Genomic DNA, 19912 nt, shown 5'->3' with positions numbered 1-19912 from the left:
AAATACCTGTCAGTCAATGGTAATTAATTGCTGCTGTTACTGAATTCAATGACGGTCTATTTGGACATAGCGACTATCAATTATGACGGTAGGAATGCAAGAGATCTTTGACCGATCATCCCCTGCAGCCTCTTTGAAACTTTTTTCTAAAATAGGACAATCATTAATCTCCAATTTCTTCAGTGTTGTGCTCCGAAGAACTTGGTCAGGCAACATTTTCAATTTGCTACAATCTCTAATAGCCAAAGAATTTAGTTGAGGCATGATTGTAATATTTTCTTCTATAAACTCCCATTCTTCCCATCCATCTAAACTCCAAAGTGTGAATTTCTTCAGTCTAGGAAAGGCAATAACTGAAGATGAAGATGAAGATGAAGATGGAGATGGAGATAGAGATGGAGATGTGCCATGCATATGATCACTTTCTATCCCCAAAACTTCATCGCCCACTCTTTTTATACCATGCATTTCCCATATATCAAGAACTTCAAGGGATTGCAATTTTCCTAAAGGAGGCATAATCTCACACTTTTTGCAGAATGAGAGACATAACATCCTCAGCTTGTTTAATGACAGTATCCAGTTGGGGAACCTAGCCTTGACTTCATAGAAAGATATTTGTAATGACTCTAGATTTGGATGCGGTCTTAAGGCTTCAATAATTGCTTGATGGTTTACTTCGTCTTCATCTTCTTCCTCTTCCTTGTCAAATTCTAATTCCAAAGAAATGAGGTTCTTCTTTTTCTCAAGCTCTGCATTTTTGGCCCCATCAACATCTGTCACATTCCCTAACCCTCGAATCTTAAGAGACCCTCGGAGATGATTCATGTGTCTCAAACCATCAAGATTACATGCTTTACTACCATATTTGCCACCACCACTCACAGCAACAAACTCACTTAATGTCCTAAGACCCGTTAAACTCCCCATTCCTTTTGGCATGTACTCTAAATCATCCTCATCAAATATTAAATGCCTCAAATTAACTAACTTTCCTATGTTTTGAGGTAATCTTTTAAACTTGCTGCATCTTCTGAGGTCTAAGTTTTGCAAATTAAATAACTCGCAGCATGTCTCAGGCAATTCTTCTATTCCTACAAAAAACAATTTCAGGTATCTTAAATGTATCAACTTTTCAATCCCATTTGGTATTCTCTCAATTGCATCATCCCCATACTTCCCAATTCTTAATGCCCTTAAGCAAGTCAGTTGATCAAAAAAACTTGGCATGTGCTGCAGTGAATAGCCTTGAATTAAAAGGCTACGTAACTTTTTGGCATTAAATATTGAAACAGGAAATGAAGCATTGTAGTGAAGCACCAAAATTGAATGACGGAGTTTCTCATAACAAATATTTCTCAACAACGGCGGCTCGCCAACACTGCCAACTTCCATTGCAGCACATTCCACTTTAGTGAGAAGTTGTGCAAAACCATGCACTATATCATGCATTTTATATCTTTTAACATTACCTTCTTCATCTTTCTCAAACTCCTGGAAGAAAGATCTCTTGGCTAACAAGTCAAAATACCTTTCACCAACCATCTCCATCTCCATCTCCATCTCTTTATTACCTTTCTGATCAATATAACCTTGAGCCATCCATAATTTAATCAATTCATCCCTGTCCACATAGCATTCTTTTGGCAATACGGCACAGTAGGAGAAACATCGTTTAATCTCATTGGGCAAATCGTTATAACTCAATAGGAGAGCAGGTAAAAGATTTTTTTCAAACTCTTCTACCTGCCAAATCTCACTATCTAAGATACTTTGCCACTCTTCTCTAGCTTTTTTAAACCGCAACAGACTCCCGATGGTTTTAACCGCAAGTGGCAAGCCTTTGCACTTCCATGTAATCTTTCTACCAATTTCTTCTAATTGTTTGCAATCTGAACGAGATCTATTGAGAAAAGCAAATCGCTTAAATAGCGACCAACATTCTGTTGGGGAAAAATTAGGTTTTTAAAATTTTTATAAAACCTTTTGAAGATCGCTCTCATATAATATATAAGAATTCGTATTCTAGAAATCGTACCTTGAAAATCCGAGTTGGCTTTTTCCGCTGAAGTGATTTAGGCTCCTAGATCACGATCTGCCACCACCACTCCTGTTAGATCACGATCCGTCGCCACCACGCTTGCTAGATCACGAACTGTCACCAATGATCTTCCAGGTTATGACTCAGGTTCGATCTGCACTTGACGTGTGGGCGCCTTTATCACTACCAAAGCAACTAGCACGAGAAAATTTTTCTCTCAATAAATAGAGAGAAAAATCTTTTTCTCTGATCTGTATAAAGTGGCTTCCGTCTGTTTCTTTAGAGAAAAATAAGCCTTTTATATCACCCTTTAGTGAAAACCCTAGGCTCCAAATAATCAAAAAACAAAACCCACGTTATTTGCTTTTTCAATAGGGGACCTACCTTGTAAAATAACATAAGGCCCCTTATACAAAAGCTAATTAAATGGAGCCTCCCACTAAATGATATATTTAGACTTTTGACCCAAATAACTAGTTATCTTACTTATTAGTCCAGTAGTGGTGCAGTCAATTAAATGAGCTAACCCGGGGATCATTTGGGAACATACAATAGTGGCTACAATAATTAGGCCTGTAATTAAAGTAGCCCAATTATTTAATTCCAAATCTACTCCACTAAAAGATTGGAACTGACTTCCATAATTGTATGCTCGAATAATAATTCGTCCCAAGCCACATTGATTTCTTTACTGCACAATCCTTTGTACCACATCGTTAATTAAATTGATATCTCAACTGTCCAATCAATTTAATAACATCTTATTCCTTGATCCTTACTTGTTTTCTCTAATGATCATTTTCAACATACTAAATATGTCGACACACTCTGGCCAGAGAATTCTATGATCAAGTGCCGAAAACCCATCAAGAGATGTGTTGTACAAATTCTATATTGTTAATCCATAACTCCAATACTCATAATTGCTCCCACCAAGATACCGGGTAATCTTGACCACAAGGATGTGTCGTGCCCATTGGTAACTCAAATGGAATAACAATTACAATCATGAAATCATAATTAACTCAAGATTAAGATTACAGTAAAATCAACGCCTATGAGATTTAATAAGTCTGACAGTTATTACAAAGTTAATTAAATCTCATATGTGATCCTGTTCAATGTAGTCGTACTACATCAATAAATTCATACATGATTAAGACAAATCATTCAATGAATTTATTACAGTCTATACCTAAATAAAGTGCCCAACTTTATTTATCAACTGCGAACTAAATTTATTTAATCATAAGATAACTTGTATTTATGTCTTCTGTGAATCCACATGGTGATCACATAAATACATATAATATGATTAAATGGACTTTAATACAAATATTAATGCAATTAAGATATTTGAATAAAATACCTCATTTATTTTATTAATCAGAAAAATTGTTTATTACAATTAAATAAACACATATGCTTTTAAAGAGCATATTTTCCCAACAATCTCCCACTAGCTCTCAAAGCATATCTGGCATATTGCACATGCTCTAGGACTCTAAGTGCAGGTTATAAAGGTTTCCCACTAATGGCAATTGTAATAAGATCTGCCATTTAGCATCTAATGCCATTTGGGGTACTGTCATATAACCTTTCTACACTATTCCCTTATAAGATGATACTTCCTTTCAATATGTTTTGTTTCTTGTGGTTCCTTGGTTCCTTAGATTGAGCTACCGCACCACCATTATCACATAAATAGTTTAAGGGGTGCAGTTACAACAGGTACCACCTCAAGATTTCTTAGGAACTTGCGAAGCCATATAGCTTCTTTTGCAGCTTCAGATGTAGCCACATATTCAGCTTTAGTTGCTGAGTCTGTGATACAAGATTGTTTCACACTGATCCAACTAATAGCTCCACTTCCCAATGTAAACACATAGCCGGAAGTTGATTTTCTGGAATCCTTATCTGACATAAAGTCAGAATCAGTATAACCCACTGGAATGAGTTCATCACCAGAATACACAAGCATATAATTTTTAGTTCTTTTCAGATACTTTATAATATGCTTGACTGCAGTCCAGTATTGAGGTCCAGGATTAAATTGATATCTGCTAACCATCCCTACCGCAAAACAGATGTCTAGCCTAGTGCAAAGCATGGCATACACGAGACTTCCCACAGCATCTGCATAGGGAACTCGTCTCATTCTCTCTATCTCTTCAGATGTTTTAGGTGATTGATCCTTAGAGAATGTAATTCCATGTCTGAATGGTAATAAACCAGTCTTGGAATTTTCCATGCTAAATCTAGCCAATATCTTATCGATATAGACCGCTTGAGACAAGGCTAAAGTTTTACTCTTCCGGTCTCGTAATAACTTGATACCAAGAATATAACTTGCCTCCCCCAGGTCTTTCATATCAAATTATTTTGCTAACCAAATCTTTATTGTAGTCAATACTCCTATATCGTTTCCAATCAGGAGAATATTGTCTACACAAAGAACTAGGAAAGCTACAAATTTTCCCTGAATTTTCTTGTACACACATGGTTCATCAATGTTCTGAATGAATCCAAGTGATTTAATCGCTTGATCAAATCTGATGTTCCATGACTGGGATGCTTGCTTCAATCCATAAATAGATCTCTGCAACTTACATACCATGTGTTCTTGGCCTTTTTTGTATAAATCCATCTGGTTGCTGCATGTAGATGTTTTCTTCAAGATGCCTGTTAAGAAAGGCAGTCTTGACATCCATTTGCCAAATTTCATAATCTAGCACTGCAGCAATGGAGAGCAGAATCCTGATGGATTTAAGCATAGCAACCGGAGAAAAGGTTTCCTCATAATTGATTCCTTCTTTCTGAGTAAACCCTTCGGCTACTAATCTTGCTTTAAATGTTTCCACCCTTCCTTCTTCTCCTCTTTTTCTCTTGTAGATCCACTTGCACCCTATAGGTTTTACCCCATTTGGTGCCTCTACAAGTTCCCAGACTTTATTGGAATACATAGATTCCATTTCTTGATTCATGGCCTTTTTCAAAATTCATCATCTCTATCTATTAGAGCTTCGTTGTAACTAGTGGGATCTTATACATGTTCATCTGAGGTAGCCTTATAGGTTTCTCCCAAAAACATGTATCTTGCAGGTAACCTAGTTACCCTCCCACTACGACGAGGTTCTAAAAGTGATGGTTGTTCAAGGATAATCCTGTGCTGATCAGCTGGTTGTTGCTGTTCTTCCTGTTCTATAACAGGTGTTGAAAGCTGAGCATCAACCTGATCTCTCTCTTATTTCTCTAGTTTTACCTTACTCTTAGGTTATAAGTCATTATATAGTCTTCCTCAAAGAAAGTAAAGAATATTTCTATAAATACATTCCTATCTTGAGGACTATAATTCAGACTTTCCCTTATTCCTTTAAGATACCTAAAACATGCAAGCTTCTGAACACGAATCCATCTTCTCTATCTCTGATTCTAGTAAACTCCAAATACGAATGTGTCTCAAACTATGTTTGTGACTTTTTCATAATATCTTGGAGTAATAGACACCGAGATAGATGAAACTAAGTTCAATAAATTTTGTAGTTTCAAATACTAGTATCTGGAATCAAAAAGGTAAATGATAAACCACTTAGTATATATCTTGTCTTATCCAAAAGAATCTTGTTTCTCCATTTAATTACACTATTTGTATCATAGTGTTCATTGACAACCAAATAGTGCTTGAATTCTCCATAGAGATATTCTTTGTTTCGATCATATCGAAGTTCTTTTATGTTCCTGTCTAATTGCTTCTGTCTTATCCACGTACTCTTTTGAATTTCAAAAGCAATGGAATCATGACGCACTTAGACAAACATAAATAAAATGAATATTCATCAACAAGATTGATAGAATACTCATAACCTCTTATAACATGTAAACTGATTTGTCCGTATACATTTGTATGCGCTAAATCATCAAATACAATGTTATGCTTTTATCTCAAAAAGAGCATCCTTATCATATTACTTTTCTAAATAAGATTTATAGAGTTACAATGATCAATCTTAATAGGCCAACAAGTCTATCATTAATCATTTTCTTAAAATCTTATTATAGTTTATATGACTTAGGCATAAATATCAGAGGTGATTTTTGGTTAGAAGAAACATTTCTTTTCTTAGATAAATGCATATACTTTTTATCATTATATCTTACTTTGAATAGATCAATGGACTTCTATGATATAAATTGTCTTTATAAATAACCAAAATAAATAATAAATAGAGGATCCAAAAAATAACAGTGTACTCCTGTTTATTAAAACAAGCCACCGAAATTAAATTCCTCTAATATAAAGACAAATATCAAAACTAAAGTCTTGTAAAATTGATCTAGTCTTTCAATTGATATAAACTAGCATGTCCTCAACTGCTGTTTGATGTTTTCTTCACTTAATCTCTTGGTTTCCTGAAAACCAAATAAATGAATTACAAATAAGATTAGTTATCTCAGAATTCATTATTGTATGATGCAATAGAAATCTGAACTAATTAGGAAGCTTAAAGATTTCCTATACCTGATTTTAATAATCTTAGGACAATCTTTCTTCCAGTGACCCTTCTGTCCACATTTGTAACACTTGCCTTTTGGCTTGCCACTTCTTTTAGTGGACAGTTTGCCGATCCCAACTCTTGCTTGCTCATTTTTGTCTTTCGACTTAAGCTTTAAAGAGAATCCTTTTTCAGGAAGTTTTCTGCTATGATAAAATTCTTCTATAGCATGTAGTTCGTGCATTAATTCAATTAAGGTCATATCTTTATTGTTTAAGATATAACTGACCTTAAACTCTTTGAATGTATCAGGTAAAGATTCAATCACCATGTTAATCTTTGATTTATCATTGATTTGAACACCATGAATCTCTACCTCATTCAAATAGTCTATCATTTTGAGGACATGATCACGAACTTTTGTGCCCTCTTCCATCTTAGTATCCGTAATACATTTCAATGCTGCTTCTCTGGCAAAATGGGTATTTTGCCCAAACATCTGATGAAGACTAGCCATTATTTCAGTGGCTGTTTCCATGCTCCGATGTTTCTTATGCAGTTCCACAGAAATCGAAGCCAATATATAGCGCTTAGCCATTTTGTTAGCTTCGCACCATTTCTCATAAGGCTCCCTCTGATTTCTATAATCGTATAACGATGGTTCAGGAGGGCAAGGCTGAGTCAAAACATATTTGCTTCCCTTAGCAGTGAGAATATTAAATAGATTGCGTTTCCAATCTAAATAATTTTCGCTAGTGAGTTCATTTTTAACAAGGATAATTAATAATGGGTTGATGGAAGACATTTTCTGAAAAAAAAAAAAATAGACATGCATAAATACTTTGAAACAATATTCACAATAAATGACAAAAATGCAAAAAACCATAAATGCATTTTAATTTATTGTAACGACAATCTAGTACCGCTTTGACAAGCTATCCGTTGGGGAAGTCATGTCTACACTTACTAGACCCAATTATCCATTAGATTATTTACTTTCATGTAGAGACATGATAAATAATTATCGTTATCCCTTTAGGCCTAAATTTGTTAACAGAGCTTCGTTGGGAAGGTTAATAACAAACTTTAGTTGAGTGTATAACCATTGTTTCAATCTACGTATTTTTCATATCAATAGTCACCGTTGGGGTGAACAATCGATTAAAAAATATTTCAATTTTATCTTTGAAGAAGTTCATCAAATAAAATATCTAATATATATACCCTCCGAAGGGAGCATCACCGTATCATGAAGTCGAGGTATATATATAATTTTATTATTGAACTAACAATGGAGCCCGTGGGAAAATTATCTTGAATTTTCCCTCTCCCACTCAATATTTTAAAATTGGTTTTTTTTTTTTAAAACATACATATTGTTAATTGCATGCTTCCTATAATATTATCTAGATGATATCAAATATTATTAAGCATATGCAAATTTCAAACAATATAATGAAATTCATTATTAATGAATGACATGTATCATTATGCATAGAGTGGCACTTCCTATTCTATATGACATGTTATCATGGCATATTATCATCCAAAACATAACATATAGAAAAATAATTAAATAATCTTAATTCATGGCTTTCCTAATAATGAAAAATACATTAACCTAAGCCTAATCTTCATTGGGCTTCTTGTCAATGTCCATCTTCCATAATCTTGTCTTTGTTAATGGACTAGGGGAAATTGGACTTTTAAATTTATAATTGGTCCAATTTTACTTTTGAAAGAAAATAAAAAAATTTTTTTTTATTAAAATAAAACTTTTAGACCAAAAATAAATTTAATGTATTCAATTTTATCTATGCATTTTAATCCATTAAGCCCAATTAAAATTGGGCCTAAAACTAGGATTCATTAAGCCCAAAACTGTTTTTAGACTTAAATGCAAAAAATTAAAATTTTCTGCCCAAGTGAAAACTTATGGAACCATAGGGACCTCCATGATAAAAACCATGAAACCCTAAATCCATATTTTTCTTTCTTTCTTCCCCAGCCGCCATCTCCAAAAACCTCCAGCCACTGTTCACTGTTTCACACCGGACAGCCGCCGATCTCCGACACATCTCCAACCGCTGCCGCCTCGCCGGAAACGCATCAAACCCGCGCGTGCAACTGGAAGCCCTTGCTCACGCTGCTGGTTGCACGCTGCAGTTGCTGGTCACAGCGTGCTCTGCGGGCTTGCAGCGCGCACGTGGCAACTGCTGGGCGTGCAGCGCGCGCTGCTGCCCATGCGGGCCGCGCGCTGCTCGCGCAGCAGCGTGTGCTGCTGGCCGTTGCTGAAATTTCCGTCCTCCATTGTTTGCGCTCGTTTTCCAGTGATGATGCTTCGGTGATTTACAAATTTTCAATTACAGTAAAATAAATCAAGAGGGAATTATGGTGATAAAAAGCCACCCCTCTTGTTACAGATCCAAACGAAAAATACAACGGAAAATCTAACCATGAATTAAGACAAATCAAAACATGCTTTATTCATATATTAAACAATTAATATATATCTGAATAAATTGTGTCACTCTAATACATAAATTTCAAGAATGATTTCATACGAAATTCTTATATATTAATATGAGATGGCTCTGATACCAATTGTTGGGGAAAAATTAGGTTTTTAAAATTTTTATAAAACCTTTTGAAGATCGCTCTCATATAATATATAAGAATTCGTATTCTAGAAATCGTACCTTGAAAATCCGAGTTGGCTTTTTCCGCTGAAGTGATTTAGGCTCCTAGATCACGATCTGCCACCACCACTCCTGTTAGATCACGATCCGTCGCCACCACGCTTGCTAGATCACGAACTGTCACCAATGATCTTCCAGGTTATGACTCAGGTTCGATCTGCACTTGACGTGTGGGCGCCTTTATCACTACCAAAGCAACTAGCATGAGAAAATTTTTCTCTCAATAAATAGAGAGAAAAATCTTTTTCTCTGATCTGTATAAAGTGGCTTCCGTCTGTTTCTTTAGAGAAAAATAAGCCTTTTATATCACCCTTTAGTGAAAACCCTAGGCTCCAAATAATCAAAAAACAAAACCCACGTTATTTGCTTTTTCAATAGGGGACCTACCTTGTAAAATAACATAAGGCCCCTTATACAAAAGCTAATTAAATGGAGCCTCCCACTAAATGATATATTTAGACTTTTGACCCAAATAACTAGTTATCTTACTTATTAGTCCAGTAGTGGTGCAGTCAATTAAATGAGCTAACCCGAGGATCATTTGGGAACATACAATAGTGGCTACAATAATTAGGCCTGTAATTAAACTAGCCCAATTATTTAATTCCAAATCTACTCCACTAAAAGATTGGAACTGACTTCCATAATTGTATGCTCGAATAATAATTCGTCCCAAGCCACATTGATTTCTTTACTGCACAATCCTTTGTACCACATCGTTAATTAAATTGATATCTCAACTGTCCAATCAATTTAATAACATCTTATTCCTTGATCCTTACTGGTTTTCTCTAATGATCATTTTCAACATACTAAATATGTCGACACACTCTGGCCAGAGAATTCTATGATCAAGTGCCGAAAACCCATCAAGAGATGTGTTGTACAAATTCTATATTGTTAATCCATAACTCCAATACTCATAATTGCTCCCACCAAGATACCGGGTAATCTTGACCACAAGGATGTGTCGTGCCCATTGGTAACTCAAATGGAATAACAATTACAATCATGAAATCATAATTAACTCAAGATTAAGATTACAGTAAAATCAACGCCTATGAGATTTAATAAGTCTGACAGTTATTACAAAGTTAATTAAATCTCATATGTGATCCTGTTCAATGTAGTCGTACTACATCAATAAATTCATACATGATTAAGACAAATCATTCAATGAATTTATTACAGTCTATACCTAAATAAAGTGCCCAACTTTATTTATCAACTGCGAACTAAATTTATTTAATCATAAGATAACTTGTATTTATGTCTTCTGTGAATCCACATGGTGATCACATAAATACATATAATATGATTAAATGGACTTTAATACAAGTATTAATGCAATTAAGATATTTGAATAAAATACCTCATTTATTTTATTAATCAGAAAAATAGTTTATTACAATTAAATAAACACATATGCTTTTAAAGAGCATATTTTCCCAACACATTCTGGTTCAGACAATTCTTCAATGGAGATAACATAAGTGGATCCAATCATTCGAGCAACTGTCTCCTTACGGGTGGTAGCTAAAATCTTACTTCCACGATGTCCATTTATTAGACAACGTTGGAATGATTCCCATTTATTGCCATCTTCTGTCCACACATCATCTAAGACGAGCAAAACTTTTTTCCCCGCAATAGAATTATTAATGCGTTGATGAAGTGAATTCAGTTCACCTAAATTAGGAGTAGAACCTTCTAAATTTTCGATGATGGCTTTCGCAATTCGAAACTCATCGAAAGGGTCCGAAACACAAACCCAGATCCTAACATTAAAATTGTTGATTACATCTGCATCGTTGTAAGCCAATTGAGCAAGAGTTGTCTTTCCGATACCACCCATCCCTACGAGAGAGATGAGTTGGATGGCATTTGGTTGTTCAGCAGTCTCACTTAACAACTTGCCCTTCAGAGCATTTTTCTCCTCATTTCGACCACACACTTCAGACACATTAATTAAGGCAGTACTTTGCGTCCTCTCAGATTTATCCTCCTTACTTCTAGTGACACTCAAATTAAACGTATCTTTCTGTCGGGAAATATTATCTAAAGTTTCATTCATTTCTTTTATCTTTTTAGCAATATCACGACGCAGAAAGAGTTGTTCGAAACCAAAGCAAGAGGCAGCAGGAAAGAAAGAGCTGCATAACTTCTGCAGGAAAGAAAGAGCATTATCAGCATCAACTCCCTCGTTTTGCAGTTTGCCCCTGGCAGTATTCCACTCATCCAACACATCATCAATGTCGTAGGATGCTTGTTTGAGCTTGTCTAACCAGAGTCTCACGTGTTCCTCCTTCACTTGCCTTCGCTCTGCATCAGCCAGCACAGCTTGAATGGCTTCTAAATTGTCTTGCAGCCTTTTCACTTCTTTTTCGACGCCCGTTACCAGCCTCACCTGTTCTTTTGCCTCTTCAACTGCCGTTGAATTCAGCTGCTTTAAGACAGCGGACACGATCGCATCAACCATTTTGAAAGTTGGAAGCTTAAAGATGAGAGAATGAAATTTGTGAGTTATAATTTCTGGACTTACATGTATGCAGGAGAAGACTTAGATAACATATAGGTGAAAAACAATCGGAGTTGACTCCGAACAATCGAACTGATCGCTTGAATGGGTTCGGTTTGGTTCGGTTTGCTTTCGTTTCAGATTACGAAATAATAAATTAAATAAAAATAATAGTAAGATAAAATTATTATGAAATAATTATAGTTATGTGAAATGTTCATTAGAATAAATTTTTTATTTCTCCACTAAATAATTTTTTTCTCTTATAGTTTTTTATATTTCTTACAAATTTATGATCAATGATATATTTATTTTTAATTATTTACTTCATTTTATTTATGTGTTATAAAAAATACTTATTTCTTTATTTATATAGATAAAAATTATTTTTAAATTATTGTTGAATCTATTATTTATTTTTTTTATTTTTTATATTATATTTTTAATTGATAAATAATTTAATAAAACTATAAATTTTAAAGAAAAAAATTTAAAAAAACCGAATGATCTGCCCAATTAACGTCGCACAAATATCCACATTTTCCTTCACATAATTAAGTGTTGCATCAACTTTTGTTAAAAATTCTCCCCTTGCGACTAAGTAGGGCCCATCGCCTAAGCCGCCGCATCAATTATTAACTTGGAATGGGGACGTGTGGATAAGCACGAGTATCCAACGCGTGGGGACAAGATTATATAATGCATTGAATTATGTCGATGTATACAGTACCGGCTCTTTCCTTACTGGCTGTTGCTTGTTTTTCTTTCATCTCTCTTGCGTTTTCCAATTGATTAATCTTATCATGCAATGGGGTTTCTACATGTATGATCATCTTTTTGAATAAAAAATTCTCAGGAAAAGAAAGAAAAGTCAAATAGTTTGTTTTTAAAAAAAGAAAAAGAAAAATCAGGGGTTTCAGCCCCTGCTAGCTTTGATGTAGCAACGCCACTACATACAAATATTTTAAAAAATGTTGAGATTTTAATACCATTAATTGATTATAAGGTGATTAAAATTGTTGAAGGATATGATGTTAAATAAGTTATACTAAGGTTAAACATAGAACCTTCATATATATATTGCAAGAACACAAATTTTTAGTCAAATATTTCAAAATTTTGCATTAAAGCATAAATTTATATGTATAACAATATACATAGCGGCTATAAGATATCATGCATATTTCTAAAACTAATTGCATTATATTGATGACATAACGCAATACTCTCTTTAATGAGTGTTTTATATTTACAGAGTTTCAAGTGGGTATATTATTAATAGGATCTGTCTATTATATTTAATGTAATTTGCAATAAGATAAAATTTATCTACTTACTCATTTCATTTTATTATTCTATTATTCTTTTTTGTACTAAGAAAAATTAATTATAAGTTACGATAAATATAAATTAAGAAAGACCGTTACTGATGTTATTAATATATTACGAGGCATATGTTGTTTCTCTTCCTATCGGTCTAATGTGAACTGCAAAATCTGCAACTGCAGTATTAATGGCGTTGAGTGAACAAGTCCCCACATGTCACCCTTATCGGGTTCATTTGCATGTGATGATGTTTATGTCACATCAACATTTATAACATTGCTTTTTGCTCTTTAACTTAACTCTAATTTATGGCCAATTAATCATAAATAATTCGACTGGGTATATATTATCGACGGTATATTCTTAAACTATATTTATGGCGTGTTTATTTTTTTAAATGTAACTTAAAAAAATCCAATCGTTTAAAAATTTGTAAACGCAGTATCAATAGTATTGAATGAACAAGTTTCCAAATGTTATCAGGATGACAGAATAACTTGAACCCGAATGAATTCGGATAATTTGGGCCAAGTTGAACTCATACCAGAGCATAAAAAAATTCAAATCCTAAATAGATTTTAATGACCCGATATATCCGAGTCCGGTTTTAAATTTGGATAACTCCAAATATACAGAACCCGGACCCGGACCCGGATTATTTTATTTTAATATTTAATTAATTATTTTTAATTATTATTTATGAGTACAAAAAGAAAAAAAAGAGAAAAACTAAACAAACCCTACATCCCACAGCCGTCGTATCTAGTCCTATTCATTCCCCAAAATTCAACAAATAAATTCAACATCATCACCGTCGCCTGATTCATCATCACCGTCGCCTGATTCATCATCACCCATCAATCATTAGCAACACAACATCGCCACTGTGGCCACACGTCTCTGCAAGTTTAAAGAATGGACTTGACACCAATGCAGAGAAGTCAAGGAAGCAATTGAAGAAATGAAGAACATGGTCAAGAAGATCTGTGGTGTAAAGAAGACCAAGGCCTCAGATGCTGCCAAGAAGAAGTGAGCAATCCATTCTTTTGTGGTCTCGAAGCCTAACTTTATGTGATGGAGCTCTATGATAGTCTTTTTTGGTATAATTTTTGAAATAAAATATATTGTGTTGTGGATTTGGTTTTTATGTAGTAATATTTCCAGATTTTGAGTATTAAAAAAAATGGCTATATACTAAGATTTTGGTTGTTGGAATCATTGGGTTTTATTTCCAGTTTACATGATTCCCCATCTTCCTCATCTATTTCAAGAGCTTCTGCAACTGCTAAGCAGCCCCAAAAGCCGCATGCTTGATTTTCTTTTTAGTTTTTAATTTCAGGCATTCGCTACATCTATCCAAGTTGAACCCGTATTGGATCTGGAACTTAAAAATCTGGGTTTATATTCAGGTTCGGTTTGTTAAATTATCATCCGAGTCCAGAATCAGAAAGCCTAAACCCGGACCCAGTCCCAGATTTTGTCATCCCTAAATGTTACTGTTGATATTTATAGAATATAGTATTTTACACTAATGATATTTAAGGTGTTTTAATTTTTAAATTTCCAATCACGTGACTTTTTTTACTAATTTATTAGATATCCTTTTAGACAAGAAAATAAATCCGTTAATGGTAAGGATATTAAAAGGTTTGCATTTATAAATACTCCTCTTATTTATTTATTTATTTTTAATCACTAAAGCCTAACAAAAAAAAAAATACAGTAAAAAACACAAGAATAAACCCTACTTTTTTTGGAATAGGAAGAAGAGAAGATTTTGATTGTGTTCTTGTTTTCTATTAAAGAAGTACTTGAGTTTTGATTTAGTTTTGAAGGTAGGCAAATATTTATAATCTTTTAAACTTCTATTTTTATTTATGATTTTATGTGATTGATTAAATGATTTTGTGTGTTATATTGATAAAATTATGAAATCATGATCATGTATTGATTTATGTTGTTATTGAGTGGAAGTTGTGCTATTGTGTTATCCTAAAACCTATGAATAGTATAGATATAATGTTATACAACTACTGCTTTCATTGAGTTTTATACACTGCTAGGGATATATGTTTGTGGGGAGTGGCAAATGTAGACAATTGCGGTAATAATGGTGGAATTATAATAAAATAATATATTAACTACTCTGTAGGTACAAAGAAATTGATAGTAATTGATAAACTACAGAAAGATAATGTGTATTTCAAGACACGCTACAAATGTCGTTTTTCTTAAGACGTTATTTGTCATCATCAATTAAGTGATGCACATGGGTTAAGCAAATATGCCTTCAGGATACAATAAAGCACTTATTTGTTTGCTTGCATTGCACATCAACGAAAGCAATCTTGAACGTTGCATGCCTGCGAAGAATCAATATATTGTTCTTGTATATAACAATATATTGGATATTTTATGCATAAAAAATAGATGTTATATGATGAAATTCGCCCTAAGAAAGAGGGCTAAGAAAAGAGTATTGTAGGATCATTATTTTCATGTCTAAATGACTCAAACATTGCCTCTATTTATAGATATGCTTGTAACCCTCTATTTAGATTGTCGTCTTTCATGATATCCCTTCATTTATAACTATTGGATCAAGATTTGATTTTAATTAATAGTCCTAATTGAACAATTACCATTTCAAATGAAATGTCACCATGAAAGGATATATATCCTTAAGTTAAAAGATACCTCTTCTATAAGGCACAATTAATTGGACATGTCTTTACAATAAGAGACTATTTATTTTAAAAATTGTTCCAACAATCCTTCACCATTTTCAAAATAAATGAATTTTGAAAAATTATCTCGCGCAAGCTTGGAAAACGTATGCATAAATGAAGGTGTCTCTTAGACTTTAACCTTTACTTAATGACAACACATCAAAATTAATCAAGGTGGCATGGTAGACAAAGCTTTGAATCAGCGACCTTATTAGACTAACTGGATATATCTTATACAAAAGTTTTCAAATTCTTAAGTATTCTTTAGCTGGCATGTGGATTGGCTCTGTGTTTATATCCTATTTTTATGAGCGCTTTAGTAACCAACCGAGTTACATAGGAAGTGACACCACCTTTTACACTCACTTAGGTAGACTTATCTAGAATGTCCCCATCACTAAAATATTTATAAGTATATTAAAAGCTAAGTATCTTAACCTTTCTCGCATGTTATAGGTATCAAGCACTCATCTTTGAGACACATATTAAAATATTATAGTGCTTGCTATCACAATATATGATGTACTTTTGCTCATTGAACCCTAGATCTTAATATTTCATGTGTTGGGTTGAGTTTCAATCATTGTTGATAAGATGATGCTAGCTTCAGTCCCATCCCCTTAGTAGTTTTTAATACAATGTCCCCTCTAAACGTTAAGGAGTCTAGAAAAGTTTGGCATGATCTCTCAAAGTCAATTGTGATTACTCAATTTTTAAACAATTGTTTCACATAACTATGTCTTAAACCAATATGCCTAGAATTTCTATTATAGATTTGGTTGTATGCTCTTGACAAAGTTGCCTCACTGTCACAATGAATGGAAACATGAGGCATTGGTTAAGACTAAATAAGAATTTCTATAAGAAAATTCTTTAACCATTCAGCTTTCTTACTACAAGAAGTCAAAACTACCAATTCTATAGCCATAGTGTAACACCCAAATTCACCCAAGAACACCAAGAGCAATTTGGAATGAAACCTCATAATATCAATCTTATTACTATTTCCAAAAGAAAATTAATATTGTCTATAGTCAAAATATAGTCTCTAAAATAATAAATATAACAATAATTTTCCACAAAAATTTAGCTCTAAGCAATAACTAAAGTAACAACAATTTATTCATCTAGAAAACGCCAAAATTTTTCAGGTAATAAAATCCTCTTCTCTAAACCAAAAAGCCCACATCTCTATAATCAATCTGCAAAATATTAGAAACGAGAGGTGAGCCATCAACTAAGCAGACTCATGCATAAGGTTAATAACAACGATAAAGTATATAATAATCATCATGAAGTATCATAAATTAGAAACCAATAATGATTTCATAATATAATACATATGTACAGTAAAATTCATAATCAATTAAATCATAACGTAATAATCATTTTCAAAAATAATTATTTAAGAAATCATTTATCAGTAAAACCTTTCGTTTGTTTAATTGCTCATGCTATATAGTGTCAATTGTATTCTTGGTGATCTGGCTAGTAGTTCAATATGTCATCTGTGATTCCGGTGACTTGCCAATAGTTCAATATGTCACTTGTAATTCTGGTGACTCGGCCAATAGTTCAATTAGGATACTTTACCCCGCAATAATCATCAATAGGTGCACACAATATAATTAGCTATTCTGTCATTTAAGTTAAAGTAACTATGGGCAATGAGCCAAAACTTTAATAGTGCGTTTACTTCATAGAATGTGAATGAGGTGAAATGAGAATGAGCTGGAATGTGAATGGGGAATGTGAATGAGGAATGAGAATGAGATTCTAATGTTTTCTTGGTAAAAAAAAATTGGAATGAAAATGTGCTGGAATGTTATTGATGTGTTTACTTGGCAAAAGAAATGAGAATGAGGAATGCAAATGAAAATCAATTTACCAAAATACCCATAATATTAAATAATATAATTTTCATTGACTAGATACATGTATAAATATTATTATAAAAATTATATTAATTAAAAAATAAAATTAATAATTATTATTATTATTAATAATGATAAGATTAATAAAAATAAAAATAACAATAATTAATAATAACTAAAACAATAAAGTTAATAAAATTTAATAATAATAATAATAACATTTAAAATAATAAAATTAATTGTGATTTGAACGAGATAATTTAAAAAATATGAAAAAATTAGAGAAATACAAAAGTCAATTCAGGGAATGGGAATCGACATTCCCATCCTTCTCCCATGAGAATAAGATTCCCATTCCTTATTTCCAAATTGTGTGGAACCCATACATTTTATTCTAATTCCCAAATTACATCTTGCCAAGTAAACATGTGTTTCATTCTCATTCTCTAAGCCCTCAAGTAAACACACCATAAATATAGTTTTTAGACTTTCAATATCAATCATTAAGTAATATTTCAATAAAACGCTCTTATAAGACAATGAATTGGCAGGGCCTTATAAATATTTTTAAGGAAAACAATTTATGGTAAAGTCATTTTTAAAACAAATTTAAGAAAACATTTTAAATAAACTTTTAACCAAAATATAACTCTTTACCATAAATTATTACCGTAAAATAACTTCAAAACTAAAAAATGCCAATCCACATGAAATATTTTCATACATATTTACATCCATACATGTAATAAACATTATGCATGTCGATTCAAAAAATTAATAATAACCAAATCACACAATCTCACTCTTGGCCTACAATTATCAGGACACGATTATTATCAATATTTTATTCAATTCTAAACTTGTTAAGAAAACCTAAAAACTCTAAAACTATTAACTCTTACTCAAGCACATCAACTCACTAACCTACACTCAACCATCATACAAGAGATGATTTTTAACAAGTTATAAATATATTAGAAAAATCATAAATATCATAAATAGCTACTGTGAACACGTTTACATTCAATATAAAATTTCACAAGATTAATCAGTGTTCATAATCATCACTGAAAACTAATTTCCAACAAAAACATCAAAATTTTCCCGTGCTGATATAAACAAAGGATTGCTGATTCAAAAATTCATAACTTTAGTTATATATGCTCCAAAATAATGATTCAAGTTTTGACAATTAGAGGAAACAATAATAAATTAGAATTAAAATTATAAGACATTTACTATTGAAAAAGTAACCCAAACTGACTTCAATATCAGCCTTGGCAATTCTAGAGTTTCCAGTATTGCGGTAGCCTAACTCTATGATTTTTAATGATTTTTATATAAACCCAAAAATTACAAATTTAAGTATACCGAAACTAGACATATATGTGCCCAATGATAAAAATTTCCAAAATTTTCAGAAGTCATTTATGTTGTAAAGAATTGAGAATTATGGCTAAAAATCAGAATTTTCCAGCACTAGTGTTCCAAATTCAAAAAATCATTACAATTAATATACAATGAAAACATATGGATAGAAAGATAAATATGTGTAGTTTAATAATTTATAATGTTTTATGCATGATACTAATTAAAACAACAATCATATGGCATTCGATCTACATTGTTCACAGTTTACAGGATAACATAATAGCACTACTTCCACTCAAAAACAACAAAATCAATACATGATCATGCTTTCATAATTTTATCAATATAACACACACAAAATCATTCAATCAATTACATAAAATCACAAATAAAACTAGAACTCCAAAGGATTATAAATTCTTACCTACCTTTAAAATAAAATCAAAACTCAAGAACTTGTTTAATGGAACATAGAAACACAATCAAAATTTCCCCTCTTCTTTTTAAAAAACATGACTTTACTCTTGTATTTGCTATTGTATTGTTTTCTTTATTAGTCTCTAGGTTTTTAAGAAACAAAATAACGTAAGAGGAGTTTTTATAAGCCAAGCCTTTTAATACCCTTACCCATTAAGGAATTTATTTCCTTTTTTAATAATGTGTTTAATAAATTGGCAAAACAAATTAAGTGATTTTAAAAGTGAAAAATTCATCATCAACCTCAAACACTATATTCTATAAAAAAACAAATAAAACAAAATAATACTAATAATGAAACAAAATACGGTTGTTACACATGGTGGAGTTTGCTATGCAAGTTTGCCTCTTTGAGCCCCATAGAATAGCTCCTCCACCATGATT

The 19912-nt window shown here is 32.5% G+C and overlaps 1 protein-coding gene across 1 annotated transcript; it reads right to left on the bottom strand.

Annotated features, from left to right (window-relative positions):
* Positions 1-45: 45 nt before the first annotated feature.
* Positions 46-11712, bottom strand: LOC112097983 (putative disease resistance protein RGA3). Its single transcript, XM_024183582.1, has 2 exons — positions 10703-11712; positions 46-1903 (listed from the first exon to the last, which is right to left on the bottom strand). The coding sequence occupies exons 1-2, from the start codon at positions 11710-11712 to the stop codon at positions 46-48; spliced, it is 2868 nt and encodes a 955-aa protein (XP_024039350.1).
* Positions 11713-19912: the final 8200 nt, after the last annotated feature.

Source organism: Citrus clementina, unplaced genomic scaffold (assembly GCF_000493195.1).
Source record: "Citrus clementina cultivar Clemenules unplaced genomic scaffold, Citrus_clementina_v1.0 scaffold_5, whole genome shotgun sequence".
NCBI classification, from domain to species: domain Eukaryota; kingdom Viridiplantae; phylum Streptophyta; class Magnoliopsida; order Sapindales; family Rutaceae; genus Citrus; species Citrus x clementina.
The sequence above is the reverse complement of the archived record's forward strand: the minus strand, read 5'-3'. Positions and strand labels throughout refer to the sequence as shown.

Excerpts from the sequence above, each read along its gene's own strand:
- LOC112097983 (XM_024183582.1), bottom strand. The coding sequence starts at position 11,712 with ATGGTTGATGCGATCGTGTCCGCTGTCTTAAAGCAGCTGAATTCAACG. Across the intron at positions 1,904-10,702 it reads GTTATCTCCATTGAAGAATT|ATCTCGTTCAGATTGCAAAC; the intron begins GTCTGAACCAGA and ends TTTTCTCAATAG.